Here is a 26,124-nt window from a genome sequence, read left to right as displayed (position 1 = left end):
TCTTTTAGTTTTGGATCTAAATGCACATTTGAAGATTTTTGTAAAGAATCTCTTAATCCATGTGCTAAACGTGTTCCTAGGACTACACTTACTCGTACAATTAAAAAAATAGTAAAACAAGGAAAAAAGAATTTAATTGATGAATTTAGTAAATTAGATAATAAAGTTTCTTTATGTTCCAATATTTGGAGTGATCATTGGCAAACACATTCGTATATGGATGTGACTTGCCATTGGATCGATAACTCTTGGAATCTCCAAAAAAGATTATTAGCTTATAGAGTTTTTGATGAATCACATAATGCTCATAATATCGCACAATTATTATGTTTAATTTTAGAAGAATATGGTTTAACTCATAAAATATTTTCAATATCATTAGATAATGCTAGTTCTAATACCGCTTGTATAGATGATCTAAAATTTGTTTGTCAACCTATTATTGGAGGTTTATTTTTTCATATTCATTGTGTATGCCATGTTTTAAATTTATGTGTTCAAGATGGTTTAAAAATTTTAGAAAGTTATATTAAACCAATTAGAATTGCAATTTCTTATTTATAGTCTCATCCATCTATAATGAAACAATGAGGTAGGTTTTGTAAAATTAATGGAATGAGACCTAAAAAATTTCCACGTGATGTACCAACACGTTGGAATTAAACATACCAATTATTACAAGATTCATTTCAATATAAAGAATTATTATGTTCATTTTTTGCACAAAATACTAATACTAATATATATTTATTTTCACAACAATGGAATATTTGTAGTAGTATTTGTGAAATTTTAAAAGTATTTAATGATGCAACCGAACAACTTTCCGGTGTTTATTATCCCACTGCTCAATTAGTTTTAGAAAATTTTTCTAATATAGTATTAGTTTTAAATGAACATATTAATAATGAATCTTTATCTCCTTGCATCTTAGCTATGAAAACTAAATGGGAAAAATATTTTTATTTAATTCCTGAAATTTATTTAATTGCATTTGCTTTAGATCCTAGATTTAAATTAGAAGTTTTACAAGAAATGTTAACTTTATATTATGACGCTTTAATTCCAATTAAAGATTCTTCTTCCCCTCCTTAATATTATATATAATGTTAGAATTTATTTATATGATATTTATAATCAATATTATGCAAAATATGGAACACAAATTAATATTTCTGAAATTCAACAAACTACTAGTAGTAATTTAAAACTTACAAAAGCACAACTCTTATTAAAAGAACGGACAAAACGTCCACGGGGATCCTCAAGTTCCACATAGGAACTTGAGAATTATTTTACGACTTCTTTTGATTTTAATGAAGCAGATAGCGAAAACTTCGATATCTTAAAGTGGTGGTCACAGAAGGCTCAAAGCTTTCCCGTTCTCTCCGTGATCGCAAAAGAAATTTTAGCTTGTCCAGTGTCAACTGTTGCTGTGGAGCAGACGTTCAGTGCCGGCGGCAACATATTAGATGAACGACGATCAACTTTGTCTCCCGACTCATTGGAAGTCCAAGCATTACTGGACGATTGGACCAGAGCGGAGAAAAGAATCCAAGGAATGCAACTTTCAGATGACGAAGTTGAAGATTTTGATACTGAAGGAACAAATACGACAGGAACAAAAAATGGAAGTGAATGAAAATGTAAAAGGATAAAAATGTAAAAGAACTACGTGGGCTTTGATTCCCCTAAAGGGATACGTAGGCAACTTAAATAAGTGCAAGCCCTTTTTTCAATAAATTTTAATTTCTAATTTTTAATGTTTTGTTTAATTTTTAATTTTTAATTTTTTTTAACATATTAATCTTGAACCGTGGCGAACCGTGACGAACCGTGAACCGGCGGTTCTGAACCGTGAACCGTAACCGTCTTGGGCGGTTAAGGTTAAGGGTCGACCTGCCTGGAACCGTCGAACCGTCGGTTCCGAACCGTCGAACTGTCGGTTCCGAACCGTGGTCAGGTCTAGGTCTGGAGCAGGTCAGAGTGATCATATACTTGCGGGGAGGCAAGTAGGTCAGGGTGATTGAATGCTCGCAGGGAGGGTTAAAGCAGGTTAAGGTGACTGGATGCTCGCGGATAGACCCAAAGCAGGTCAAGATTGACCGGATCCAGCTGCTTACCGGGAGGTCCGAAATAGGTCAGGATGACCAGATGCTTGTGGGAAAGGTTCCGAAGCATGTCAGGGTGACATGATACTCGCGAGGATCGCGGGGAGGCCTAAGCAGGTCAGGGTGACCAGATGCTCGCGAGAAGGCCCGGACCATAAGAGTAATTGTGGTCCTTCGTTTGAGGAGAGGATTGTTGGAGTTCAATCAAAGTCTCACATTGGAAAGATTTGATAAAGATCATGGGTTTAAAGGATGGATGATATCTCCATTGACATGAGACATTTTGGGGATGATATCTCCATTGACATGAGAGGTAATATCATACCATTGTGGAGATATGTAGATATCTTTTTCCACAACAACTAATAACAATCCTTTGTTGCGAACAATAGGAAAAAGAAGACCACATAAAATTATTTACTTTAGTAAAAATTTAGTCTTACTAAATATTAGAGAATGTGATAATCCACAACTTCATGATACCTATTTAAAATGGTAGATAATCTTTGTGAAAAGAGATTATCAAGGCAGACATGAACTAGATATAGAAATAGGTGAAGCCATGATAAGAGTAGGAGAAAATTACTTAGGTGATGTTGCTAGAGCAGCATGGGAAGCCTATAAAACCACTTATTCCGAGGAAGTAATAAGGATTGCTTCACAAGAAAATAACATACTTAATTTTTGCTCTACAATTTATAGGTTATTTATTGCGAGAGATGTTAATATAAGATTAAACATACAACAAAGAGAAACAATGCTAGATTTAGAACAATTGCAGCTCTTTAGTTGGAATTGGATTAAACATTTTTGTAATAACTTCTTAGCATTAACAGCAGTCTCAGGAAACTATTGTAACCCATAATTAGAAAAAAGACTCATTAGCAAACTTCCAGGAGATTTAGGAAAAGAAATACATAAAATATGGATAGATATGAAAGTAGCATCATAATATGATAATATTTGAATAATAATTCCACACATTATTTCCATACTTAAAGAAAAATATACCCACATTCATATATAAAATCAACTTAAAAACCCAACAATATGTATTTTGTAGCCAGATATATATGTTGGTGCGGTTAGCACGAACGGTCTAACTCAGGTTTTAATGGATGACAAAGTAGGTTAAGTTAGTCTAGTTGTGATCTAACACTCTGATTGAGTGTGCAGGAGAAGTCCAGATAGGTCGACGGGCTGACCTGATATATGACATGAAGACCAGCTAGGTCGACGGACTAATCTGATAGCTACCACGAAGACAAACTAGGTCGACGGGCTGACCTGTTAGTTGGCATGAAGTCTAGCTAGGTCGGCGGGTTGACCTAATAGCTGCATGAAGTCCAGTTAGGTCGACGGGCTGACCTGATAGTTGGTACGAAGTCCAGCTAGGTCGACGAGCTGACCTTATAGCTGACACTAAGTCCAAACGGGTCGACGAACTGACCGGACGTCTGGCAGGTAAGTTAAGGTAAGTCACTGGAGGGGAGTGACTTGGTGAGGACGTGTTCCCCGTTTGAGGGAACAGTAGGCGTCGATCAAACTTAGAACAATTTTGAAAATCTAAGTTGAGATCGTGACTAGATTCCGGTCTCAGTGAGACGGAATATAATTACTACTCTTTTATTATATTTGTGCTAACTTTTGTTTTGTAGGGTAGTATAACTTTTATTTTACCTCGAACCAATATTTTCTTGTAGGAGGACTTTCTAGAAGATGGTGGTTCGGGCGCTCGGATCGATTCCGAGCGCTCGAAATCGATCCGGACGCCCGAAAGACAAAGACTTATCGCATCGCAACATGGAGCGCGCTGGTTGGCCGGACCTACGTCATGGTCCGAGCGCCCGGAAAGGATCCGAGCTCCCGGAGCATCCTATATAAGAAGGTCTCGCCCTGGAGCAAAATACAACAACGTCTTCCAACGACTGCTCTACTGCGTTGTGCTTTTGCGACTCTGCAAAACTTCTTCGACAACGTACTGCTAAAAGTTTTCTTTCCTTTATTTGTTGTCGGTATTCTCTCTTTTAAGTTATTATACTTACATTTGTAACTTTCTGCGAACTACTAGTGAATTACCCAACGAAAGTACTCGACGACTACGGGCCTTGGAGTAAGAGTCGACGAAGACTCCGAACCAAGTAAAACTGGTTCATGTCACATTGTCTTTTCATTTGTTTCCGCTGCGTACTAAATCTCGCTACGAATTTTTCGATCGCTATCCCCCCCCCCCCCTCCCTCTAACGACTTTCATGGAAATAGGTACATGTATAAAACTGATTCGAGAGTAAATACTCTCAAACCAAATGTCAAAACATACATCATAACTTGGAATTTATCCTCTACAGTCGAGGTAAACCCCTTGACTATCACACATTTCACTTACATGATATGCACTCAATGCAACTCACTCCATCTCAAACATAAAATAAAGTCAATCCAACCACCAATCACACACTCACACAATATCACACAACACCATGACATGCATCACAAAAGAGAATCAAACAATGACATCAAAGCAGAATCAAAGTGTGGAGCAAGTGATATTCGGTCATGGCAAAGCACGGGCATGAGCAATTGCATGATTAGTGGCTTCAAAGCATGAACAACAACACATCCATCCACAGATGCAAGCAAAAGCTCCTGCACACCTTGGATTGGAAGAAAAGGTGAACTCCAAACAAAAAGCATCCCGTCATAGGTCGTCTTCCACTTTTAGCAAGTGGTCAGCTATCAACGGATTTATCATGTATTTATTGCGAGTCGTTTGTTGCGGACTAGATCGGTCTTTTTTGGTAGACCTATGCACTCTCCTGGGCTTTTTGGCAAAACCCCAGCCATCAACGAATTTGGTGTTGTCCTTACTACGAACCGTTTACTGCGGACTAGATAGATTATTATGATGGATCTATTCACCCTCCTGGCTTTTTGGCAAAGCCTCAACCATCAACGGATTTGACACTGTTTTTACCACGAGTTGTTTGCTGCGGACTAGATAGATCAATTATGGTGAATCTATTCACCATCGTCTCCCATGTCCCTAACACACATCCTCTCACAAGTCAAGATTTTGCCTCTCACCACCAATCACAAGACATGCACAAGTCAACAACTTGACTTGCTTACATGCACTCAAGTCCTCAACGTAACTTGCATATACACACACAAGCCTTGAGGCTACAACACCACAGACAGTATATGAATCTTCAAAAACACAGACAGGAGCTGAAGCATCAAAACCACGGACTTCCAAACCACGGACAATAGATGTGGTCTCAAAACCACGGACAGCATGTGCAGCAACAAAAACACAGACATCAAACTCTTCACAGGCAACATCCACTTCAACTTCTGCATAAGTCCACAAATCGATAAACATTAATTTGAATTTTCCGCAACATCTTATCGATATCAGGAACCATTTCTTCAAAGTGATATTTGTTGCGAGCTTCCCACAGAACATATATCATACTAGAAACTCCAAAATACCGAGCTTTCATTTTCCGACTTGCACCTTTGTAGTGTTGGCCAAGAATGTGAAATAACTCTACCACTGAGTTAATTTCATGATTTATCTCTAGCCAACCTCTCACCTTGTTCCAAAGAGCACATGTGATAGGGTACTCAAAGAACAAGTGATCATTCGACTCATCTTGACCTTAGCAAAACACACATGTCTTGTTTTCCTCATATGACATTCTATCGGTTGTTTGTAGCCTCCCATGGGCAAGTAACCAAAGAATGAAGCTGTGCTTTGGCATAATCTCCGGCCTCCAAACCAATAATGCCCATGCCACTTCAGGACCTCTCGGCATAAAGAGACCATATGCATTTGCAGTCCCATTTTTTTCCGTCGCAAACCACTCAACCATCAATCTGTTCGCCTCTTCACTTCCACTTGTAGCCCCTTGGATTTTGTTCTGAATGGCCACAAGCCTTTTGATAAATGGAGAGTCTGAGACTTTGATCTCCCATTGCCAAAAATTGACCCCTTTGAGATAATAATGGTGCACCCATCTTACCCATAGCGAATTCACATTAGTTTGGATCTCTCATAGTGTCTTGATAAGAAGAGCCTCATTCCATGCATGAAGGTCGCGAAGTCCATAACCACCCTCATGTTTCGAAAAACATAAAGTGACCCAAGAAATAGGAGGATGCTTTGAAGACCACACAAATGCACGACATATTGTTTTGATCTTATCAATGACCCTGCCAAGAATGAGGAGATAGAAAGACAATAACACTTCACTCCTTGAAGCACCGTCTTCACCAACTCCAAGCGCCCCGCATAAGATAAGGTATGCTTTGGTCAAGAATTAATCTTCTTTGTAATAGAATCAAGTAATGGCCATAGTTTGCAATCCGTAACTTCTCCGCCGCTAGTGGAATCTCAAGTACCGGAATGGAAATGTTCCTTCTTGGAACCCAATAATTTGGAGTAGTCGGTCCTTCATTCTATCATCAATCCCTGCCATATACATATGAGACTTCAATGAATTAGCCCGAAGACCTGCTTCGTTGCCAAAAACCTCTAAACAATCTGCCAATACTTTTATTGAGGACTCATCCGCCCGTGCAAACAGCATCAAATCATCGGCATATGCAAGATGTGTGATGCTGACCTCTTTACACATAGGATGAAAATGAAAAAAAAGCGTCAAGGAAGCGACCTGCAACCTGCGTGATAATACTTTTATGCGCAAATCAAAAAGTAGAGGTGATAGGGGATCACCTTGCCTTAAACCTCGACACCCACTAAAAAAATCATAGATACCACCATTTAGGGAAATAAAGTAAGAGGTCGTAGTTACACACTCCCTAATCCATCCGTAATATTGTTGGGGAAAACCAAAACCAACAAGAGCCTCCATAAGAAATTCCTAATATACTATCAAAAGCTTTCTGTAAATCAACCTTGATCATACATCTCGGGGATATTCTTTTGCGCGCATTCTTTTGTAGCAACTCTTGAGTGAGATTAATGTTATCACCAATAGAACACTTTTTCACAAAAGCAGCTTGCGCCGGATCCAACAAGTCCCCCAATACTCCTGCTAATACCTTTGCAATGACCTTGTAGAACACATTGCAACAGGAGATAGGCCGGTAATCTGTAACTCTCGAGGCATGGTCCGCCTTTGGCACCAAGGATATCAATGAGTGGTTCAACTGTTTGTGGAGCTCACCACTCAGAAAAAACTCTTGAACAGCTGCAATAAAATCTGATCTAACAATATCCCAAGATGAAGTGAAAAATTTCGCTCCATATCCATCCGGACTCGGTACCTTGTCGCTCCCGATGTCATATAAGGCGGTTTTAATTTCCTCCACCTCCACTGACTTTATTAAGTCCTCAGATTGACCAAGAGTGAGTTTTCTTCTAGGAAGTCCACCGCTGTCCATAGGGTTACACGCCACCTTTTGCCCAAGTAAATCATGAAAGAAGCCCACAAATTCATCCGCCACTTCACCCAAGCTTGATGTTTGCTCCCCATTATACTTTGTGAATGTAATAATTGCATTTCTCTTATTATTCCATTTCACCACATCATGGAAGAATTTAGTACACTTGTCAGAGCTTCTTAAGTAAACATTCTTCGCACGTTGTTGATAAAACTGTTTCTCCGCCTCCGTAAGTAGAGTGACCTTCTTCCACGCCTTCTCTGAAATGTGCCCAAAATGATTTTTATTTAACTCCTTCAACCTACTCTTCAAACGAGTCAACTTTGCTTAAAGAATAAATTGAGCATTCCCAATAGTCGGCGCCGACCAAGAGTCCAACACAAGCTCGGTGAAACCTTCTTTGAGTGACCACATATTAAGAAACTTGAAAGGTCGGTTTGGAGGTTGATCTTTCGCTAGAGTATGTAAGATGGTACAAGAGTGGTCCGAAAGACACTCGTGCGTCGTAAACTCCGCATAATCATTGAAATCTACCAATAACCAAAAAGAATTCACCAAAACTCTATCCAATTTACAAGAAATCGTACCATTGGTCCAAGTGAGCCGACATCCAATGGAGCGAAGATCCACCAAACCGTAAACTTGAGTAAAAATTTGAAAATCCCGTATTTCATAATTGGTGACTGGAGAGCCCCCTAGTATATCCAATGCCGATATAATAGAATTAAAGTCATCAAGAATCAACTATGGTTCCGAAATGGACTCCCCAAGATCTGTAAGAGCCTCCCATAACGATCTTCAAGCAACAATGGAGTGAAGGTCATAAACAAATGTCACTAAGAAATCCCTCCCAGTAACCTGACATCGAACCCGACAATGAATGAATTGCTCAGATATCGAGAGAATATCCATATCAACTCTGTGTGCATCCCAAAGAAGCGGTATACGGTCATGATTAGATATATCAAAATTATGAACATGACCCATACATGAAAACCGCCGATGCATAATAGGATCAAGAGAATTGCCATCCAACTTCGTCTCCAATAATGCCATCACTTGAATATTTTTCTGTTTGAGGAGGTGGTACACCCCCCATGGTTTAGGGACTTGTGAAAGCCTTTAATGTTCCATGCAGCTACCTTCATTTTACACCTCCCGATCGGGCTGCTCGGCCCCGTTGTTGTCGTCCAATCTGTGGGGGCGCTGTATTGTCAATCACTTCCTTGTTTTTCCCTTTATTACATATGGAATCAGCCTAAGAAGATGCTAAAGAAGAAGACCCTAGTGTCACATATATAGCCGGAGTTGATTTTGCCGAGGATCGATTTGCATCACTACTGGCCGTTTGGGACTGATGATCCGCTAAAGAGGAAGAGGCCTCCTTGCTACTTGAAACCTCCGGTATAGCAGACAACTCCTCTTTTGCACTCGACACCTCTACATGATGTATGTGTTGCGCACCTACCTCTTCATGATCTAAGAGAGGTTCAATCGCCACGGGCCTAGGACTCTGCATCACTACAATTGTCAATTCATTCTGTGTCGCCAGTTCCTTCACATTTTGCGGTTGTTGGTTGGTTTGCCTTGCTCGACTTCTGTATCTCGGTTACGATCTCCTTCTCCCCCAGTGACTCGCTGATTTGGACCTCGACCTTCCTCCACGAGGCACATTCATATTTGATTGAGATGCACCCCGACAGTCTTCTTTTCGATGACCAATCTTCTTACAAACTTCACAATATTCAGACAACATTTCATAAACAATCCTGAGATCAACCTGGGCTCCAGTAGGTAACGTGATTGGAACTTCATAAAATCTATCCCTAATGATCGAAACCTCCACCAAGAGACGAGCATACTCCAATCGCTCCCTTGATCGCGTCAAGTTATTTGTGTATAGAGGCTTCCCTATCTCTGAACCAATCATACTCAGTACTTTCTGTGACCAACAATCTGGTGGTAACCCATGGATTTGAATCCAAGCTGGAACTAGTCGGCTATCCTCATGGAAGAGAAAACACTTTGGCATAATCTTCAAGAAGATGGGGATTCCAAAAGTAAAATAAGGGGCACCTTGCAAAACACCATCCCGATCCTCTTTTGTATCAAAATGGTAGACCATCCACCCACTTTTGTGCATAAAAAATTTGTAGGGAACCCTTCATTGATTGACAATTGTATAGACTCCATTTCTTCCCGGATGTTGACCCATGAAACAACTAACAAGACAAAAACTAATGGTGTCTTCAATGCCATTGATATTATCAAAATCAAACGATAGCCTCTCACCTTTAGCTTCATATTACTCCAGAGACACACCTGATGTTGGCTTCCGATTGTTTCTGAATAATCTAGCCCAAGTCTTATTCTTTTGCGTCGCCTGTGCCGGTTGGGTAGGTGGAACAACATCCGACGACCCATCCTTCTGATTATCACCATCTCTAGCCACCGGTATTGGATTCAACAACACTCCCTCCGTTGGTGTAGCATCCTTCATGTTGGTAGGCTCACCAATAGCCTCCTTCACGTTGCTACCTTGTTCATCCACCTCAGCACCTTCTTTGAGATTAGAAGCCTGATCAGCAAAAATGTCTTTCACAGCTTGGTCCACCTCACCAATTTGAGTGTCCAATTCAACCTCTTGGTCCACTTGAGGAAATTCATTGGCTGCCAAGTTGACCACTTCAATGTGGCTAAATCTTTGCACTTCATATGAGCCAATTTGTAATTCATGTGCTTGACTCAAGGGAGAGTACTTCAACCTCTTGGTCCCCCTCTAGCGACTTTTATGATCCAACAAGTATTATCAAAGCGGATACTGCTCTGAATTGGTGCAACCACTAATTGAGAAGGGGGATTCTTTTTAAAAGAAAAATAGATATCATTTGTGTTTAAAATGATATAAAGATCAGGTGGGATTCTCTGATCTGTAAATTATGGATTAGAAGATGATCTACTATTTATAATTAGTGGATTATGATGGGCTTTATTTATTTAAGTAAGTGATGAGATTTATCAAAACTGGATTAATTTATAAAGTGGATGATCGTTTGATTTGTAATTTGTGGATCAAAGAACCGTGCTGTATAAAGACCAGCTCTTAGGAAAAAAACCAAAAAACAATGTCAGCAAAATTTAGAAGACTGTAAACGGTTAAACATGTAATTTTTTTTAACAACGAACCACCTTCTGTCAATCTGGATTCGAAATATCGAACCGGTCAAAGGTTTCAAAAACAAAAAACATGCCCACAATTGTGTACGGATTTTTGACACGATTTGCAAAAAGAAAAAAACAAATCAATTTGCATTATCTAGAATCAGCATTGCGACGTAGCGACGTAGTGCCCACGAGAAGGCAGGTGCAACTTTCCTCTCCCACTAATCATCAAGAAAGATTTTGGTTGGAATTTGAAAAATCCGTTCGATGATCTTCCTTCAAACACCAATAACATACCTCATTTTGATCGATTCCTTTCAAAATACTGATCAGTTCCAGTTCCAGCAATATTTATATATATTTTACTTTTTCATACATAAAATACACTTGATTAATCGAGTTTCACTCGTGCAGAGATTGCCTGTAGATATAACTGATAACGAGTTATTTCTTGGGAGGTTCATGCAGCATGTTATACGACACGTATCCCGACTTCGCTCCGGTGGCCGGAGATCTCCGCTGCGGCGGCCAACTCGGGTACCACTTCCACGGTTCCCACTTGTCCAACCTACACGGCACGTGGAGGAAGGGCGGCGGGCAGTGTGGCTTCGGTGTCCACAGGAACCGCAGGCACTCCTCCCACGGCCGTTGATCCGGCAGCCACTTGATGCAGTTCATCCTCACGTCGATCACCCCCACCGCCGACTGGTTCTTTATCAGCTCCCAGCACGCGGGCCCCAGCGAGGTGAAGTAGTTCCCGGACAGCGACAAATTCGCCAAATTGCCCTCCCCTGTTTTCGCCAGCAGGCACACCGCGTCCGGCACCTCGCCGTAGAGCAGGTTCCTGGCGAGGTTGAGCTGCTCCACCTTGCGCAGGCACCCGAACGCCCAAGGGATCTTCCCGGTGAGGTAGTTATCCCCGGCGTCGAACACGGTGATGTTCCCCAGAAGCCCGATCTCGACAGGGAGGCAGCCGGAGAGCTTGTTTCCCAAGAAGAGAACCTCCAGCAAGGTGTTCGACATATTGCCGATGGAACGTGGGATCGGGCCGGTGAAGCCGTTGTAGGCCAGCGTGAGGTACGCCACCGGTGAGCTTCCGAGGGTCTCCGGGAGCGGCTGGTTGAAGAGGTTGTTATTGAGGAAGAAGGCGTCGAGGCCGAGGGAGAAGATGGCGGGGGCGACGGTGCCGACGAAGCGGTTGAAGCGGATGTCGAGGAAGGAAAGATTGGCGAGAGGGAGGAGGTCGGCGGGGAAGGCGCCGGAGTGGTCGTTGTTGCTGAGGTCGAGCTGGTAGAGAAAGGGGAGGCCGGTGAGGTCGGGAACGGGCCCGGAGAAGTTGTTGGAGTTAGCATGAAAGAGCGCGAGGTCTGGGAGCTGGTCGAGGAAGCCGACGAGGGTGGGGGCGCATAGGCGGAAGCCGTTGAAGTCGACGGAGGCGATGGTGGGCGTCTCCGGCGAGTTGGGGGGCGCCTCGCAGTAGAAGCCTTGGTAAGTGGCGCAGGGACGGAAGCCGACCCAGGAGGCCGTCACGTTCTGGGGGTCGCAGGTGATGGTGAGCTTGAAGAGCTGGATGACGAGGTAGGCGAGGTACTGCTTGCGATTGAGGAACAAGTCCGGGTCCGGGTTGAGGATGGAGGCCGAAGGCGCCGGCGCCGGCGCCGGAGCTTCGCATCCGCACTGGGGAGGTTGAGCATGCGACGGGAGGAGGAAGGGAGAGAGCAGGGCGAGCGACAGAAGCAGGACACTTAATGTAATGCGGTAGGTGGCCATGGCGTGCCTGCCAAGTGTTCGGCACAATGCGGCTGATGGTGGAGGCGGCGATATGGTGGCGCAGGCAGTGCAGGAAGACTACTAATTTATAGAACGGTGAGTAATGATTATCGAACGCGATTTCTACGGAGGCTCCATAGATTCTTGCACCAAATGGCCACTGCAGAACTTTCAGTAGACTTAATCAACAACAGAGGTAAAAGTTAGAACTGCCGTTCTCTCTTTCCATGGCTGTGCATCTCAAGCTACACGAGCTAGGAGTTGACCAGAAATAACAAGGCAAAGCATGCGAGGATGGGTGGCTAGTGAGGTCCTACTCACAAAGGTCTTGTCTCCATCTTTCCAATAGTGGCATTTGGATTGGCCGATGAATATACAAATAAGCTTCTGTCTTTCTATTGCGGCCTTGCTTTTTCCTCACAATTCGCATTCGGTGGGCTGCCTTTTGGTGCGTTTACATTTGTATTATTAAGCTAGACTATACTTGATCAACAGGTTCGACTATGCTTGGAATGTGGACTGCGGAGGGGTGCCTTAAGTTTCTGGTCCATGAGCACAACGTCTGTGTTGTGGAAGCGAGTGGTTTAGTGGTGGACTCCCCAGGCCACCAACCGCTGCAACTAATCCAGTTACTTGGCTACTGCATATTTATATATTTATGGAGGTGAAAATCATGCGGAAGGATAGCTACAGCCCACTTGAGAAAATTATTATTATTATTATTGACTTAAAAAAAATATTCCATAGCATTTGAATGTTTTTTAATGATAATTTTTTTTAAGCATCTATATCAATTTTCCTAAATAGAATTTTAAAAAATATTTACATTAACTATCTTATTTATTTCTTAAATTTAAATTTTATAAATAATATTTTTTTAGATATTAAAGAAAAAAATAATAAAAAATAAAGATAGGATAAATTATGGAAAATTTGATGTATTATGTAGTGAAAAATGAATATCTAAATTTAATAAAATATTTTTTCTATTCTAAATTTAAAATTTTGAAATATATATATATATATATATATATATATAATTTAAGGGTTTACTATTTATAATAATAATAATAAAAAACATATAGAGGATAGGAAAAAAATAAACTGGCATATTATATAATAAAAAATGAATATTAAAATTTAATAAAATAGTTGTTTAGATTTTAACAATTTTGAATGCAGGGTCCGTTCGTTTTACCTGGCGACAGCGGCGGCCCAAGCGGCCGACCTCGCTGCTCTGATTCACCGCCGGTGTTGAATACCTTCGATCGTTCTCCTCGACTCGACTTCGTTCGTAGCATCTCTCGCAGGTTTGCTCTGACTTAACTGTCTTCCTCTTTATGCCCTATCCCTTTCTCACACCTCTGTTTGCAATTTACCTTCTTAGTTTGTGACTTCGCATTGAGAAACTTTGTCGGTTTGCGTTATTTTGGTGTGAAACTATTAAGCGTTGTTTTAGGGTAACAAACAATAAGGGTCGGGTTTGCTCCTTCCCTGCCAGGTTATAGTCCAAAACATTTCTTTTTCATATGTATCTTATACTGCTTACATTTTGATTTCGTGACAAGAATTTCAGGTTGCATTAGATAGGTTTTGTTTCTATGCATGACCCCACCTGATCCAACCCCTATAATGACAATGCCATTGTTTTAACATTTATTGCTTGTAGATTTCTTTCCGTCTTGCGATCTTGCTTCTGTTTATGTATTTCAACCGCTAACTTGTAGGTAGATAGATGCTCATCTTAGTAGTGATTTCGCTTATCAATTGGCATTTAGATGATATAAGTTCATTAAGAGCTAAGTTAGGAGGTAAGTTATTGCTGATGTAGAATAGAGGGTAAAGCTAGCTGTTGTTATATACATTGCTAAAGAGGAAAGTTGATTTGATAAAATGAAGAACATTCAAACATGTTATGTTATGTTACTGTTGCCTTTGCTAACATGGGAATAGCTTCTTAGAGTGTTTATGATTATCTAAATGATAATTCTGGTAACCTTTTGTCTCACCCTGGAATTTTGTTTCAGGTTGCTTGCTGAGGCTGGTCTTTGCAAACATGGCTGAGCTTCTTTTTGAAGACATCTTCACTTTGACAAGAATAGATCCAGATGGTAAAAAGTTCGATAAAGGTATGCTACATGTTCTCATGTTATGTCACAGATGTTATGTCTTATGGGTTATGATTTGTGAGATTCATGTTTTGATTGAACTTGTGCCAGGAGTGCTTTATTTATTTTGAACTATGGACAGTGAGAAAAAAAACATTTCTTATGCTGAATATTTGCAACAAGAACTGGAGGTGGTACTTTGTGTCATGAATTCAATGCGCATAATTAATTGGTATTGTTATGTTAGATAATGGCTTGTTTTGTTGGCAATTGTGGTTATCGGTTGGAATCTTTGTGTATTAGGTGCAGAATTAAATGGCTATAAAATCCGTATAGCAAACTCTTATAATATCAGTCTAGAAGATGCAAAAGCTTCCTGGTGAAGCGGAGTGAAATATGCTGAGGTTTTATTTCCTTCAAGCATTGTCAAAGCTCCTTTACCATAACAATGCTATGCCTATTTCCCTAAATCTTAAAGCTTGGTCTGATAAGTTCCATATAATAAATGTCCTTTTGTGCATGGATTTCAATTTCCACATATTAAATTCCTTCATACTTCTTTGAAGGTTCCAAAGGCACCCTTTTTAACTAGCACATCCCTAGCCTTAGGAAGTTTGGCTGCTGTTTTTTTTTTGTTTGGCTACACAATCCTTCCTGCTTATATATGAAAATTTTTAATTTTTAATTTTCAACTTTCAAGTATATGATTTCAAAATTAATATTTGTATGGCAAAGGAGATTGGATGATGGTTGATTAGTGATTAGTGTATTGGATCATACATAAAATTTGTGATTTTAGCATACTAGCATGTGCTTGATATTATGGTTTTAAATTTCAACCTGTGCCGAGTTTTTGGTCCTGGACTAGAACGATATAGTTTCGGTATCGTATTATGCAGTGCTGATATGGTTTCGGTATTTTTAAAATATAAAATATATTAATTAAAAATAAAAAAATTTAATCTAAATATTTAAAAGTAAAAAAGAATAAAAATAAACTATATATATATAAAATTAATGGAATAATTCTATTAGGATTAATTAAGCCTATTTAAATTATCTCAATCATAGCTAGGAGTTGATTAAACTTATTAACCTAAGTTTTTAATTAAACTCTAAACCTCCTCTCGTTCTATCATGTTCTGTGACACTTCCAGGATCACGTGACGCCTTTGAAGGCATCACCTGGCTAGCGTGATGCTTTTGGATGGATCGCCTCACACTTTTGTTCCACGACGCTCCTGGGCTCGTGTGACGCGTGCGAATGCGTCGTCGGGCTCGCGCGAAGCGTTCAAAAGTGTCGTCGAGGTTGCGTGATGTGTCCGGAGGCATCTTTGGGCTTGCGCGACGCTTTTGGACGTGTCACCATGCTTGCACGATGCTTCTAGACATGTCGCCGGGCTCGCATGATGTCTCCATGGGGCGCGCCGATATCGGAGCAATGTTGGTGCATAGGCGAAACTTTTCATTCCACTTTTATAGGGCGAAATGACTCAAGATTTTAATCTTGATATTGAACTAATACTCCTAGACTCTTCATTATTGAGTATGCCTCTTAGATCTTATCTCTCTATTGAATTATACACAATATTATATTGTAGTCATATTCAAATCTTTTAAATAGATTTTTTTTCATCTCCCATTGGCACCTCTTTAATTCTAATCAATTTACCTTGTCTCAGTATAGTGTTTATTGGCTATCTTCAAACATGGCTATCCCATTATATTCTATTTTTTTCATCTATTGGGGCAAACCTAATTGTAGGGGTGTCAAAAATGAACCCGACCTGCTAACCCGACCCAAGCCGATCCGAAAAAAATCGAGTTCTGATTGGTGGGGGGTTTTGGGTTCGGGTTGGAGTTTTTTGGGGTTGGTTTAGGTTCGGGTTAATCTAAATTTAGGATTTAGGAGTTTTTTTTTGGGTTAAATCAAATTTTATTTTAAAAATTAAGATGTTTTAGTACATAAATAGAAAATGTTAGTATAACAATGATGAAATATTGAGATAAAAGTGAAAAATGATAGGGAAATAACAATTGGGTAAGGCAGATTATTCAAGTTGGTCGGATTATTTGGGTTTGGGTTGAGTTCAGGTTTGGGTTGGGATTTTTTTAATAATTGATTTTCAATCCAATCCGAACCCACCCAACCCACCCGAATTGACACCCCTACCTAATTGCACCCTAAAGAAAGCTTTTTCTTAAATTTTTTTTTTCCGTTAATCCCACATGCCATTTTAGTATTTTGACCTCTCTTACGTCAACTTTTTACACCTGTTATTTTCCAATTGCACAACACTCCATTTAATATAATATGGCAGATTGTAGTTTTATAAAATGTTTTATTTTAAGAAAATGTAGCCACATAGGTTCATATACTTAACTCAACATGACACATTTTAATATTCATAATATTTCATGAGACTATTGTGCGTATATAGTTGTGAAGGAGGTTATTGCATACTTTCATGTCTAGTTTGACATTTTCTTAAGCTTTAATTTAATGGCTCCTCGTTCAATTTGCAAGGAAACTTGTGATCATGCTCACTTTAGCTTCACTGCATGTGAGAAGTTTATTTAACTGTAGCATTTTTATGTAGATTCTCTTTCATTATTTAGCATATACCTGATATTGTTTTATTCATCATTAACTTGCAAGAAAATATTATGCAAGTGCCTTGTCATGAAGTGTTTTTTAATCAATTCATAAAGTGTCATTTAATAATATGATAGATTTAGAATTAACAACTCCAATTAAGTTCTGTTACAGATATATCTATGAAAATTATATTCAATGGCTCAATATTTTATTTCAAGTTGGTTATGTTCTGTAATAGTGGTACTTTGGTCTAACATCAACATACCTTTGTTGTAGTTTCTCGGATAGAAGCATGCAGTGAGCAGTTTGATAGGTTCATGCATCTAGATGTGAATACTGAAATTTATCCATTTCACGCTGGAGATAAATTCACAATGGTTTTATCTCCAACACTCAATTTGGATGGAAACCCCTGACACTGGCTACTTTATGCAGGTATCTTTTTGCTGTCGGTTTTATTTAATTGATCTTTTAAATTTTATCAAGAAGGTGATTTAGCCCCAGATAATATAGCCGTTTTCTCTTGTTTTTCTTTTCCTTCATCTCCTTTCTTCAACCTCCAATTTGCCACCATATCATTCATTGGAACATCAAAATGTTTCCTAACTTTTTTAGTTCTAGTCAAAAACTAAAACTTCTTAATATTTATCTCTTCCTCTTTTCAGGTTACAGTAATCTTAAAATTGATCCTTGCTAACTTTGCATTTTATTATACAATTGTTGGTTCAATTGGTTTTATCCTCAGGGTAACAGAAAGTCACTTGCAGACAAATTTGAGTATGTGATGCATGGAAAGCTGTACAAAATTTCAGAGGCGCCTTCTGGAGGACATAATGTTAAAGTGTATGTTCTTATTTTTGTATTTGTTTTCTTATTCTAGAAATATTCTTCTTTCATTTTTATTTAGTCATAACCAAACGCATAGGTAGGAGAAAGTTTCCTTCAAGTCTCTACGACATTCCCCATTGTTGGATGATAACAGGAAACCACCATGAAGGTGAGCTAATATTGAGATAGCCCCACATTAGTCACTTGTAAAATTTATTTCAAACTACTGGGTTGTACACTTGGATTCACAACCATCTCAGGATACTTGTACCTGACTCCTTGCAAGTTGCAAGTAACATAGGTTTTGTGTTTACCTGGAACCCATTCGATCAATCTCTTCAGCTTCATTTATTAGCCAAATATTATTCTGGCTCATCTGGTGGTGGAATGTTGTAAATCAAGTGGCTTGCTTGAGCTTTAATATCAAAATAATACGTCTAAGGTTAACAATACTAAAATGCATATGTAAACATTGTCCAGGTTATGCACTAGATTTGTCTTATAGTTCAGTGTGCTTCATGCTGTTCTCACTGCTTTCTTTTACTATTTTCTTTCTTCAGAGAAATATATGCCTACTGATGATGCTCAAGGGTGACCCCTCCAATGCGGGGGCGGATAAAAATTGGACTAATTCATGATCCAATCTTTGCATTGATGGAGGACAATAGGTCTCCACCTATTAAAAGGTGGGGGACATTGTCTTCCACCAATCCCCTTGTCCCGGTCCAAGAGCGGACCAGGACAAGGGGACAGAGGATCTGGCCCCCTTGCCCCCTCCAATGCAGCTCAATTTGAATTGGACCAGAGACTCTTTCTTCTGATAAGAAAAGTGTAATTTATTTGTTTCTCAACTAGAACTGCTCTTCATCTTCAGGCTAGATAATGATTTGGCTTTTGAACACATGGAAAAGTTATGCAGGCTACTTGATATTGACTTGATAGTTTCTAGTTTCTGTTTCTTACATTAGCATTTTGTAAAAATTTATATTAATATATTAAAGCACAGCTGATTTTTATTTAAAAAAATTATCAAAGAAATATGTAAAATATATACAATATTTAACGTAAATTTTAAACTGCGCTATCAAGCTATGTTTTGCAAAACCAAATTTGGCATTAAAAAGATTTGGCTTATTGCTTCTGATTTGAATTCAACAATGTGAAATACTAAATTAATATAAAGGTGATAATGGCTCTTTTATGTTTATTTTTTTAATCATTCAAGCTTTCTTAAAATTCAAGTTGATTTCACATTTAAGATTATCTTTATTCAGAAAAAAAAAATGAAAGGGATTTGATTTAGCCATTTAAGATAGGAGAATAAGAGCATATTCCATTACTAATTATTCGATTTGAATTATTGCATAAAATTTAACGATAGTTTATCTAACTTTTGGTGTGCAACCCGAGCGATATCATGTCACCTTTGGACGGATGGACCCACCAGTTCTGCCAATCAAACGTCCGGTAGTTTCTGAGACAACGGGCCGGGTTAATGTACCCTCTCCCACATACGCGCCGTCAGTCGTTGGACATCGGGCGTTCTCTTGGTGAACAAGTCAGGATCCCCTACAATTTCCATTTCGAATTGTGGAAGACAAAACGCAACCGGTCCCATCCAACGGTTCTGATGTGAGTTCCAGTTATAATTATGGGGCTGTTTGCAGCGGATCGAGGGGCCATGTCCATATCTGCTAATTTGATCGACTAAGATAATGCTGCTCTCGGCGCCGTTCTCCGGCTTCGTCGCTGCGTCTTCTTCTTCCTCTTCCGCATCTCGCTAGGGTTTCACTCTCCCCTCACTTAAAGCACCGCCATTCCTACTTCTCTCCCCTTTTCGAGATCCATTTCTGATTGAAACCTAATCTTCGTGCACGCTTCTATGATGCCCATGGATGGCTCCGGAGGCGACGGCGTCAGTACTCCTACGTCGGAAGTGACAACGACGACGGCGAACCATGGACTTAGCGGTGGCTCTCCTCCTCCGTTCCTTAGCAAGACATACGAGATGGTGGATGACCCGGCGACGGATGCGGTTGTGTCGTGGGGGCCGGCCAACAACAGCTTTGTAGTGTGGAATACAGCAGAGTTCGCCAGGGTTCTTCTCCCCAAGTTGTTCAAGCATAATAACTTCTCCAGCTTCGTCCGTCAGCTTAATACCTATGTATGCCTATTTCACGGGTCCTTTAATCGTTTTCGTTTTGTTCTCCAAATACTTAAAATTGTAGAAGATATTGTTCTTGATTTTTTTGTCAGCGTCTTGTTTTTGGTTCGATTGGTAGAATAATTAGGGAAAATAGTAGTTGGAAGGTTCTTAGAAAAAGAAAGAAGAAATTTCACCGTCTGAATTGGGGATAATACGATTTACTGCGTATCTTGCTGCGTGAATACATATCGATCACACATCAACAACTCAATACCTTTATAATGTGTAAATTGAACATGCTCTCATTCTCTGACATTTAGATGAAAAGTTTTTTTTTTTTTTTGCAGTCATAAGTTTAGTTTGTCAAGTTGGGAATATATCAATAAGTTTCTCATTGTCTGACTTCGGTGTTGAGATTTTACATGTTTTTTCTGTCCAAGTATTCATATTTGTTCGAACAGGCACTTATTAGGGGGTGTTTGGTTCAAGGAACCCTCTTGGATTTGTGAGGATATAGGGGCACAAATAATGTGTGGCTCATTAGATTTAACATTTTAGACATTTACATGCGTGTCTAATCTCCTTATGTTATCAAATAGGTCAGAAAATGGTTGAATGATTGCTATGGAAGGAGGTGGAAATCCTTCTTCCGCTGATTGGAAATTTTCAATTGAAATATTCAGACTAAAACAATTTTCTAAATTTTATGTGTACATGAACAAAACAAAATATTCATGCTGTACCTTTTCATTTATCCTCCTAGTCTCTGTATATCTACCAAAGATACATATGATAATATGGAGTTCTTTATTAATTATATATTGTACCATGGATTTGCTAAAGATAAACCTTTATAATTAATATGAATTATTTAGCAAAAATCAAGGTCTGAAATCTTGCCATATGTAGATATCAGCTAGTGATAGCATCTGTGTCTTGATAAACTTGATGGACCGCTACTGTATTATTTGAATCTGTAAAGTCGTGACACATTTATATTGTTTGGACTTGTGCTAAAGTAGGTACCAACTTTTCCATTGGGGCATTTATTCTTTCAGAGTTGAGGGTTCAACAGTGCTCATGCCAGCCTAGTTTTGACTTTGACATTCAGTTACTTTTCATTGATTGTGATCCTAGATACCATCAAGGTTACAATCCTAGCTGAATAATGCTATTAGGCAATCATATTGGTTGAAACTAACAAAAAATCATCTTGTCATTCATCCTCTAACATCATGAACAAATTTACCATCTCATTTATTTTAAGTATAATCTAGCTGGTTGATGTCAACAATTTTCTTGCAATTCTAGTAGTGCAAATATATTGGCTCTTCATTCAGTTTCAGGACATTTAACTCGAGCTTGGAATGTCATCTTAGCTAACCCTCTCATTGTTTGTTTGACTAGGGCATCAAAATGGACAACTTGGACCCATAGACCATTCCTTCCTTTAGATATTGCAACAAGTTGGGCATCATTGAGTCAAGTCGCCTGGAGGCTTGGATTGAGATATGACTGTGCTAACAATTTAGGGATAATGAGGAGAGTAGAGAGTTCATGGAGGTTAATATAGGTTATAATATGACCGAGCAATGTAGAACTATCTGGCAATGTAGTGTTTGGTACCAGTCCGTATTATGCCTGCTATGTGAAGACTTGCTGTACTAAGCAATACAATCCATTATTTAATACCAAGCTTAATAGTCATATTATCCCACATAACCATTCATTCTGTCATCTTTGACACACTGGAGGGATCATCTTATATAAACTAATCAGTTAAAGCATGACTACTATAGTTATGGGATTACGATTCAAGTATTACAAATTGACTCATTAAGTTGCATCAGTCATACATCACTTTGTCCTTGTTGACTTGACTTTTGTAGGAGATAACTTGGGCTGTCAAGCTAACACAGTTAATCAGTTCAAAAAATGAAATGCTCCTGAAAAGATGACTAATCAGTCAAAGCATTGACATTACAATCCAAGACCTATAAATAGATTCACCCAGCACTATCAGATGTATTAAAATTTCTCCTAGTTGTCTTGACTTAGTTTTGGAGGTGATAACTTGCCACACTGAGGTTGTTGTCCACTTAAGGTTGTGTTACATGCAAGTTGGATGAGACTGAGTCGCCTCATTTGAGAGTCTGTATCTGACAGCCTATGTTGCACGGATACGGATATGGGTATCGTATTGGATACGACACGGATACAGCGATACGAAAAATTTTAAAAATATAAGACACGATACGGCTAGGATACGATGATTATTAAAAAATAAAAAATATTATATATATATATACCGTATTAAAAATTAAAAATCCTAGAATAGAAAACCATGTTCATATTAGATCAACCATAATATCTGTTGCGAGCGACGGCGGGCTGTTGCGAGCAGCGGCAGGCTTCTGCGAGCAGCGCTGGGCTGTTGTTGGCTTCTGCGAGGGTTGCTGTTGAGCAGGTGACACCGGGCTTCTGCGAGCAGTGGCGGCGACGCTGGGCTTCTGTTGGAGAGAGCACAGGCGACTGAGCAGCGGCGAGCTGCTGCTGGGTTCTGCGAGCAGCGGTGAGCTGCTGTTGGGTTCTGCGAGCAGTGGCGCTGTGGCAGACTTCTGCGAGCAGCGGCAGACGATGAAGACGCTGGCGAACAGTGGAGAGCGTTGGCGGCGAAAGCGCAGGAGATGGTTGTGTGAAACAGTTCTGTCGCGATGGAAAAAAAGAATCGGGAGTGGGGAGAGTAAGTTAGGGCTTTTTTTCCATTTGAATAAGTAGTCCTTATAATTTTATTATTTTTTGATTTTACCCTCGAAATTTTTATTTTTTTTGCAATTGTGCCCAAACGTGTCCGGAAACGTGTCTCATCCGTGTCCTAGCTGTGCCTGACTGATCAAACTTGTAAAAAGTCAATGACACGGTTTTTGCCGTGTCCGACACGCGTATTTGCGTGTCGTGTCCGTGTCCGACACCTCCAAAAAAATTTTTTTTGGAGTGTCCGTGCTACACTGCTGACAGCTCACAGTTAGAGAGGCCTAGGTTAGACTATAGGTTTGGATAGGGCAATCACAATTAGCCCAGTTTTTTTTTCCTCTGACAGCATTTGCCATTTGTGCATTCTGTCTCAGCAAAAAATGTTAGGTCAGCTCCAAATGTCATGGTAATTGAATCAATTAAGTGGAAGGTGGGATATAGAGATACCAAAAAAAAAAAAGTTGATGTAATGAAAAGTGATGCAGTTAATTTTAATAATAGTAGTGATATAACTTTGCATATGGGGGAATAAGATTCATGTAATCTCCCCAAATAGTTGGGGGACTGCTTTTTGATGACAATGAGGATTGACCAAATACAGATTATTATTATTATTATTGAAAATGAGTAGACAGAGAAAAATAAAGTTTTAACCTGAACAGAAATGTATAAATTTTCTACCCAAGTAATATTTTCTTAGAATTATTATATTTTCTTATGATGTTATATTGCCTGTTGGGTTTTGGAAAAAATTCTTGGTGAGAGGCAAGGAGGCTTTAATCTTTTAGCCTGTAGTGCTATGGCCATTTTCAATTCTAATGGATTTCTTCTGCATTTTCCTTAAGTTGATCTGTGAGATATATTCTTGGAATAAGCTTTCTTCAGTGCTGTCTGACACCACAGTCATCACACTGATATGTCACTAATAAGGTTTCATTCCACAGGAGATCAATAACCTTGCTTGGAACAAAACTTTGAACCTTGCTTTAGTGATATTCTAAATTCTGGCCATGCTCCTTATGAATGTTTTCATGTTTCTATGTGATTGTGAGGCTATTAGTAACTGGTAACCTTTGTCAAATAACAAATCTCACATGTATTCTTAATGTTATGTTTACTTGTAGGATGGAAGCAGAAGGAAGTTGAAATTGTTTAAGGGAAGGGAAAGAAAAATAAATGGAATATATTACCTTTTAATCTATCTCATCTGTCTTGTTTACTTGAATGGATCCAAATGGAAAATAATCTCACTTATTTGTCATTATTGAATGCTTAGATTTCATTCTCCTCCATTTTTCTTGATTTGGATGGGAATAAACTTAGAAAAATTGGTTGGAATTAATTTTTTTCCTTTCTTTTTTCCTTCTATGTAAGCAAGATAAATCGATAAGTTTGTTTTTTCAGTTTACTTTTCCCTCACATTTCAATCCTAGAAAAGACAGCACGAGAGAAATTCTGATTTTCTTTGTCAGGCCAACTTACACCTTGACACTTCTAATGGTGCACATTGTCTTTCCTGCTGAATTCATAACATTGCCACTATTGCAAAGAGTCTTGGTATTTAAAGGTTCAGATGGTTGGATCCTAGGCGGGATTTCAGATGGTTGGATCCTAGGTGGGACACCCCTATGTTTCACATTTAGAATGGAGAATGGTTGTTATCTGTGTTTGCTTGAAATAGTTTATGCATCTAATGAACCACCTTTATAATTGACTAGTTGATATCCAACTGCGTGCAGGGTTTCAGAAAAGTTGATCCTGATCGATGGGAGTTTGCCAATGAAGGTTTCTTGAGAGGGCAAAAGCATTTGTTGAAAACAATTAGTAGGAGAAAATCAAGTCAGTCACATAACCAACAACAGCAGCCACAAACACAGAACACTATTGAGGTGGGGAAATTTGGTTTGGAGGAAGAGATAGAAAGGCTCAAGAGAGACAAGAATGTCCTCATGCAGGAACTGGTCAGGCTGAGGCAACAACAGCAAAGTACTGATCAGCAACTAAACACCTTGGGCCAGCACCTCCAAGGCATGGAACATCGCCAGCAACAAATGATGTCATTCTTGGCAAAGGCCATGCAAAGCCCTGGTTTCTTAGCCCAGTTTGTGTCACAAAATGACAACAATCGACGCATTGTTGGAGTAAACAAGAAGCGGAGATTGCCTAGGCAAGGCAAGCTGGACGGCCAAAGCGATGTGAAGGATGGCCAGATAGTTAAATACCAGCCCTTGATAAATGCAGCAGCAAAAGCAATGGTGATGCAGATTCTAAAATTTGACAAGTCACCTAGGTCGGAATCTTTTGGCAATAACCCGAACTACTTAATTGAGAATTTTTCATCTCCTCCTGAAGGTTTTAATAGCAGAAGTTCGGTAAAGCGAATAACTGGAGTTACTCTGTCTGAAGTCCCTGGAGTTACTCTGTCTGAAGCCCCTACAAATTCATGTGATTCATCTTTGCCCACGACCTCTGGGTATCCAGCAACATCCTCATTAGCCATGCCATCTGATATTCATTCTTCTAATGCAGCAAATACTGTGACGGCGGCGCCTAGTATGAATCTTTCTCAAGGCCAGGCCATGATGCCAAATGGATTCAATCAGAGCCATGCAGGACTGAACGGTGGAAGCGTTCCTATGAATCCTATTCCAGACTTCATGAATGAGTTGCTAGAAATCGAGACCGATAAGTTTGCTTCTGATGCTGATGTGGATATACTAGACGATGCCGAGAAGCTTCCAAGCATCAATGATCCTTTCTGGGAGCAGTTCTTTGCAGGCAGCCCACTCGTGGGAGATGCTGAAGAGGTTGATTCGAGCATGCATGAACCTGGCGATGCAAGAATAGAATCAGGGGACAAGTGGGACGGCACTCATAACATGGCTTACCTCACAGAGCAGATGGGGAATCTTGCCTCACATACACAGTTAATGCCTGAGATCGCCCACCAGAATCTGGCTTTCTCGAGTACAGACTAATGATAGGAATGGTTGGACGCCACTGGAGTAACAATCATGATCATATAACTGCTTTAGTTGAGTAAAAGATCATGGTGCAGTTGGCAATCAACTTTCGGATACTCTTAACTGCCAAAGAATACTTTGCAAAAATATGAACTCTTTTTTGTTTCTTGCATTCGACTTGGTTCAGTGTCCTTTAACAGTGTAAAATGATGATGAAGAGCTTTTGGTTTGTCCCAGACATATATATTCATGCTAGAAAACACCTAAACAATTC

General features: G+C 39.6%; 2 protein-coding genes and 1 pseudogene across 2 annotated transcripts; 2 read left to right on the top strand and 1 right to left on the bottom strand.

Annotated features, from left to right (window-relative positions):
• Window positions 1–10,970: 10,970 nt before the first annotated feature.
• On the bottom strand, window positions 10,971–12,703 carry LOC122006446 (uncharacterized protein At4g06744-like). Its single transcript, XM_042561949.1, has one exon. The coding sequence runs from the start codon at window positions 12,450–12,452 to the stop codon at window positions 11,127–11,129; it is 1,326 nt and encodes a 441-aa protein (XP_042417883.1). The 5' UTR covers window positions 12,453–12,703; the 3' UTR covers window positions 10,971–11,126.
• Window positions 12,704–13,635: 932 nt separating this feature from the next.
• LOC122004605 lies at window positions 13,636–18,878 on the top strand (annotated as a pseudogene).
• A 785-nt stretch (window positions 18,879–19,663) lies between these two features.
• LOC122006444 (heat stress transcription factor A-1-like) lies at window positions 19,664–26,086 on the top strand. Its single transcript, XM_042561948.1, has 2 exons — window positions 19,664–20,151; window positions 24,627–26,086. Exons 1-2 carry the CDS (start codon window positions 19,870–19,872, stop codon window positions 25,863–25,865), a joined length of 1,521 nt encoding a protein of 506 aa, XP_042417882.1. The 5' UTR covers window positions 19,664–19,869; the 3' UTR covers window positions 25,866–26,086.
• The last annotated feature ends 38 nt before the right edge of the window (window positions 26,087–26,124 follow it).

The sequence above is a fragment of the Zingiber officinale genome, chromosome 7B (genome assembly GCF_018446385.1).
Source record: "Zingiber officinale cultivar Zhangliang chromosome 7B, Zo_v1.1, whole genome shotgun sequence".
NCBI lineage: Eukaryota > Viridiplantae > Streptophyta > Magnoliopsida > Zingiberales > Zingiberaceae > Zingiber > Zingiber officinale.
This window is presented reverse-complemented; position numbering and strand designations above follow the sequence as displayed.

Bases quoted from the DNA above. Each gene is read 5' to 3' on its own strand.
- LOC122006446 (XM_042561949.1), bottom strand. From the start codon at position 12,452: ATGGCCACCTACCGCATTACATTAAGTGTCCTGCTTCTGTCGCTCGCC.
- LOC122006444 (XM_042561948.1), top strand. From the start codon at position 19,870: ATGATGCCCATGGATGGCTCCGGAGGCGACGGCGTCAGTACTCCTACG. The intron at 20,152-24,626 runs GTATGCCTATTT...AACTGCGTGCAG, and splicing joins TCCGTCAGCTTAATACCTAT to GGTTTCAGAAAAGTTGATCC.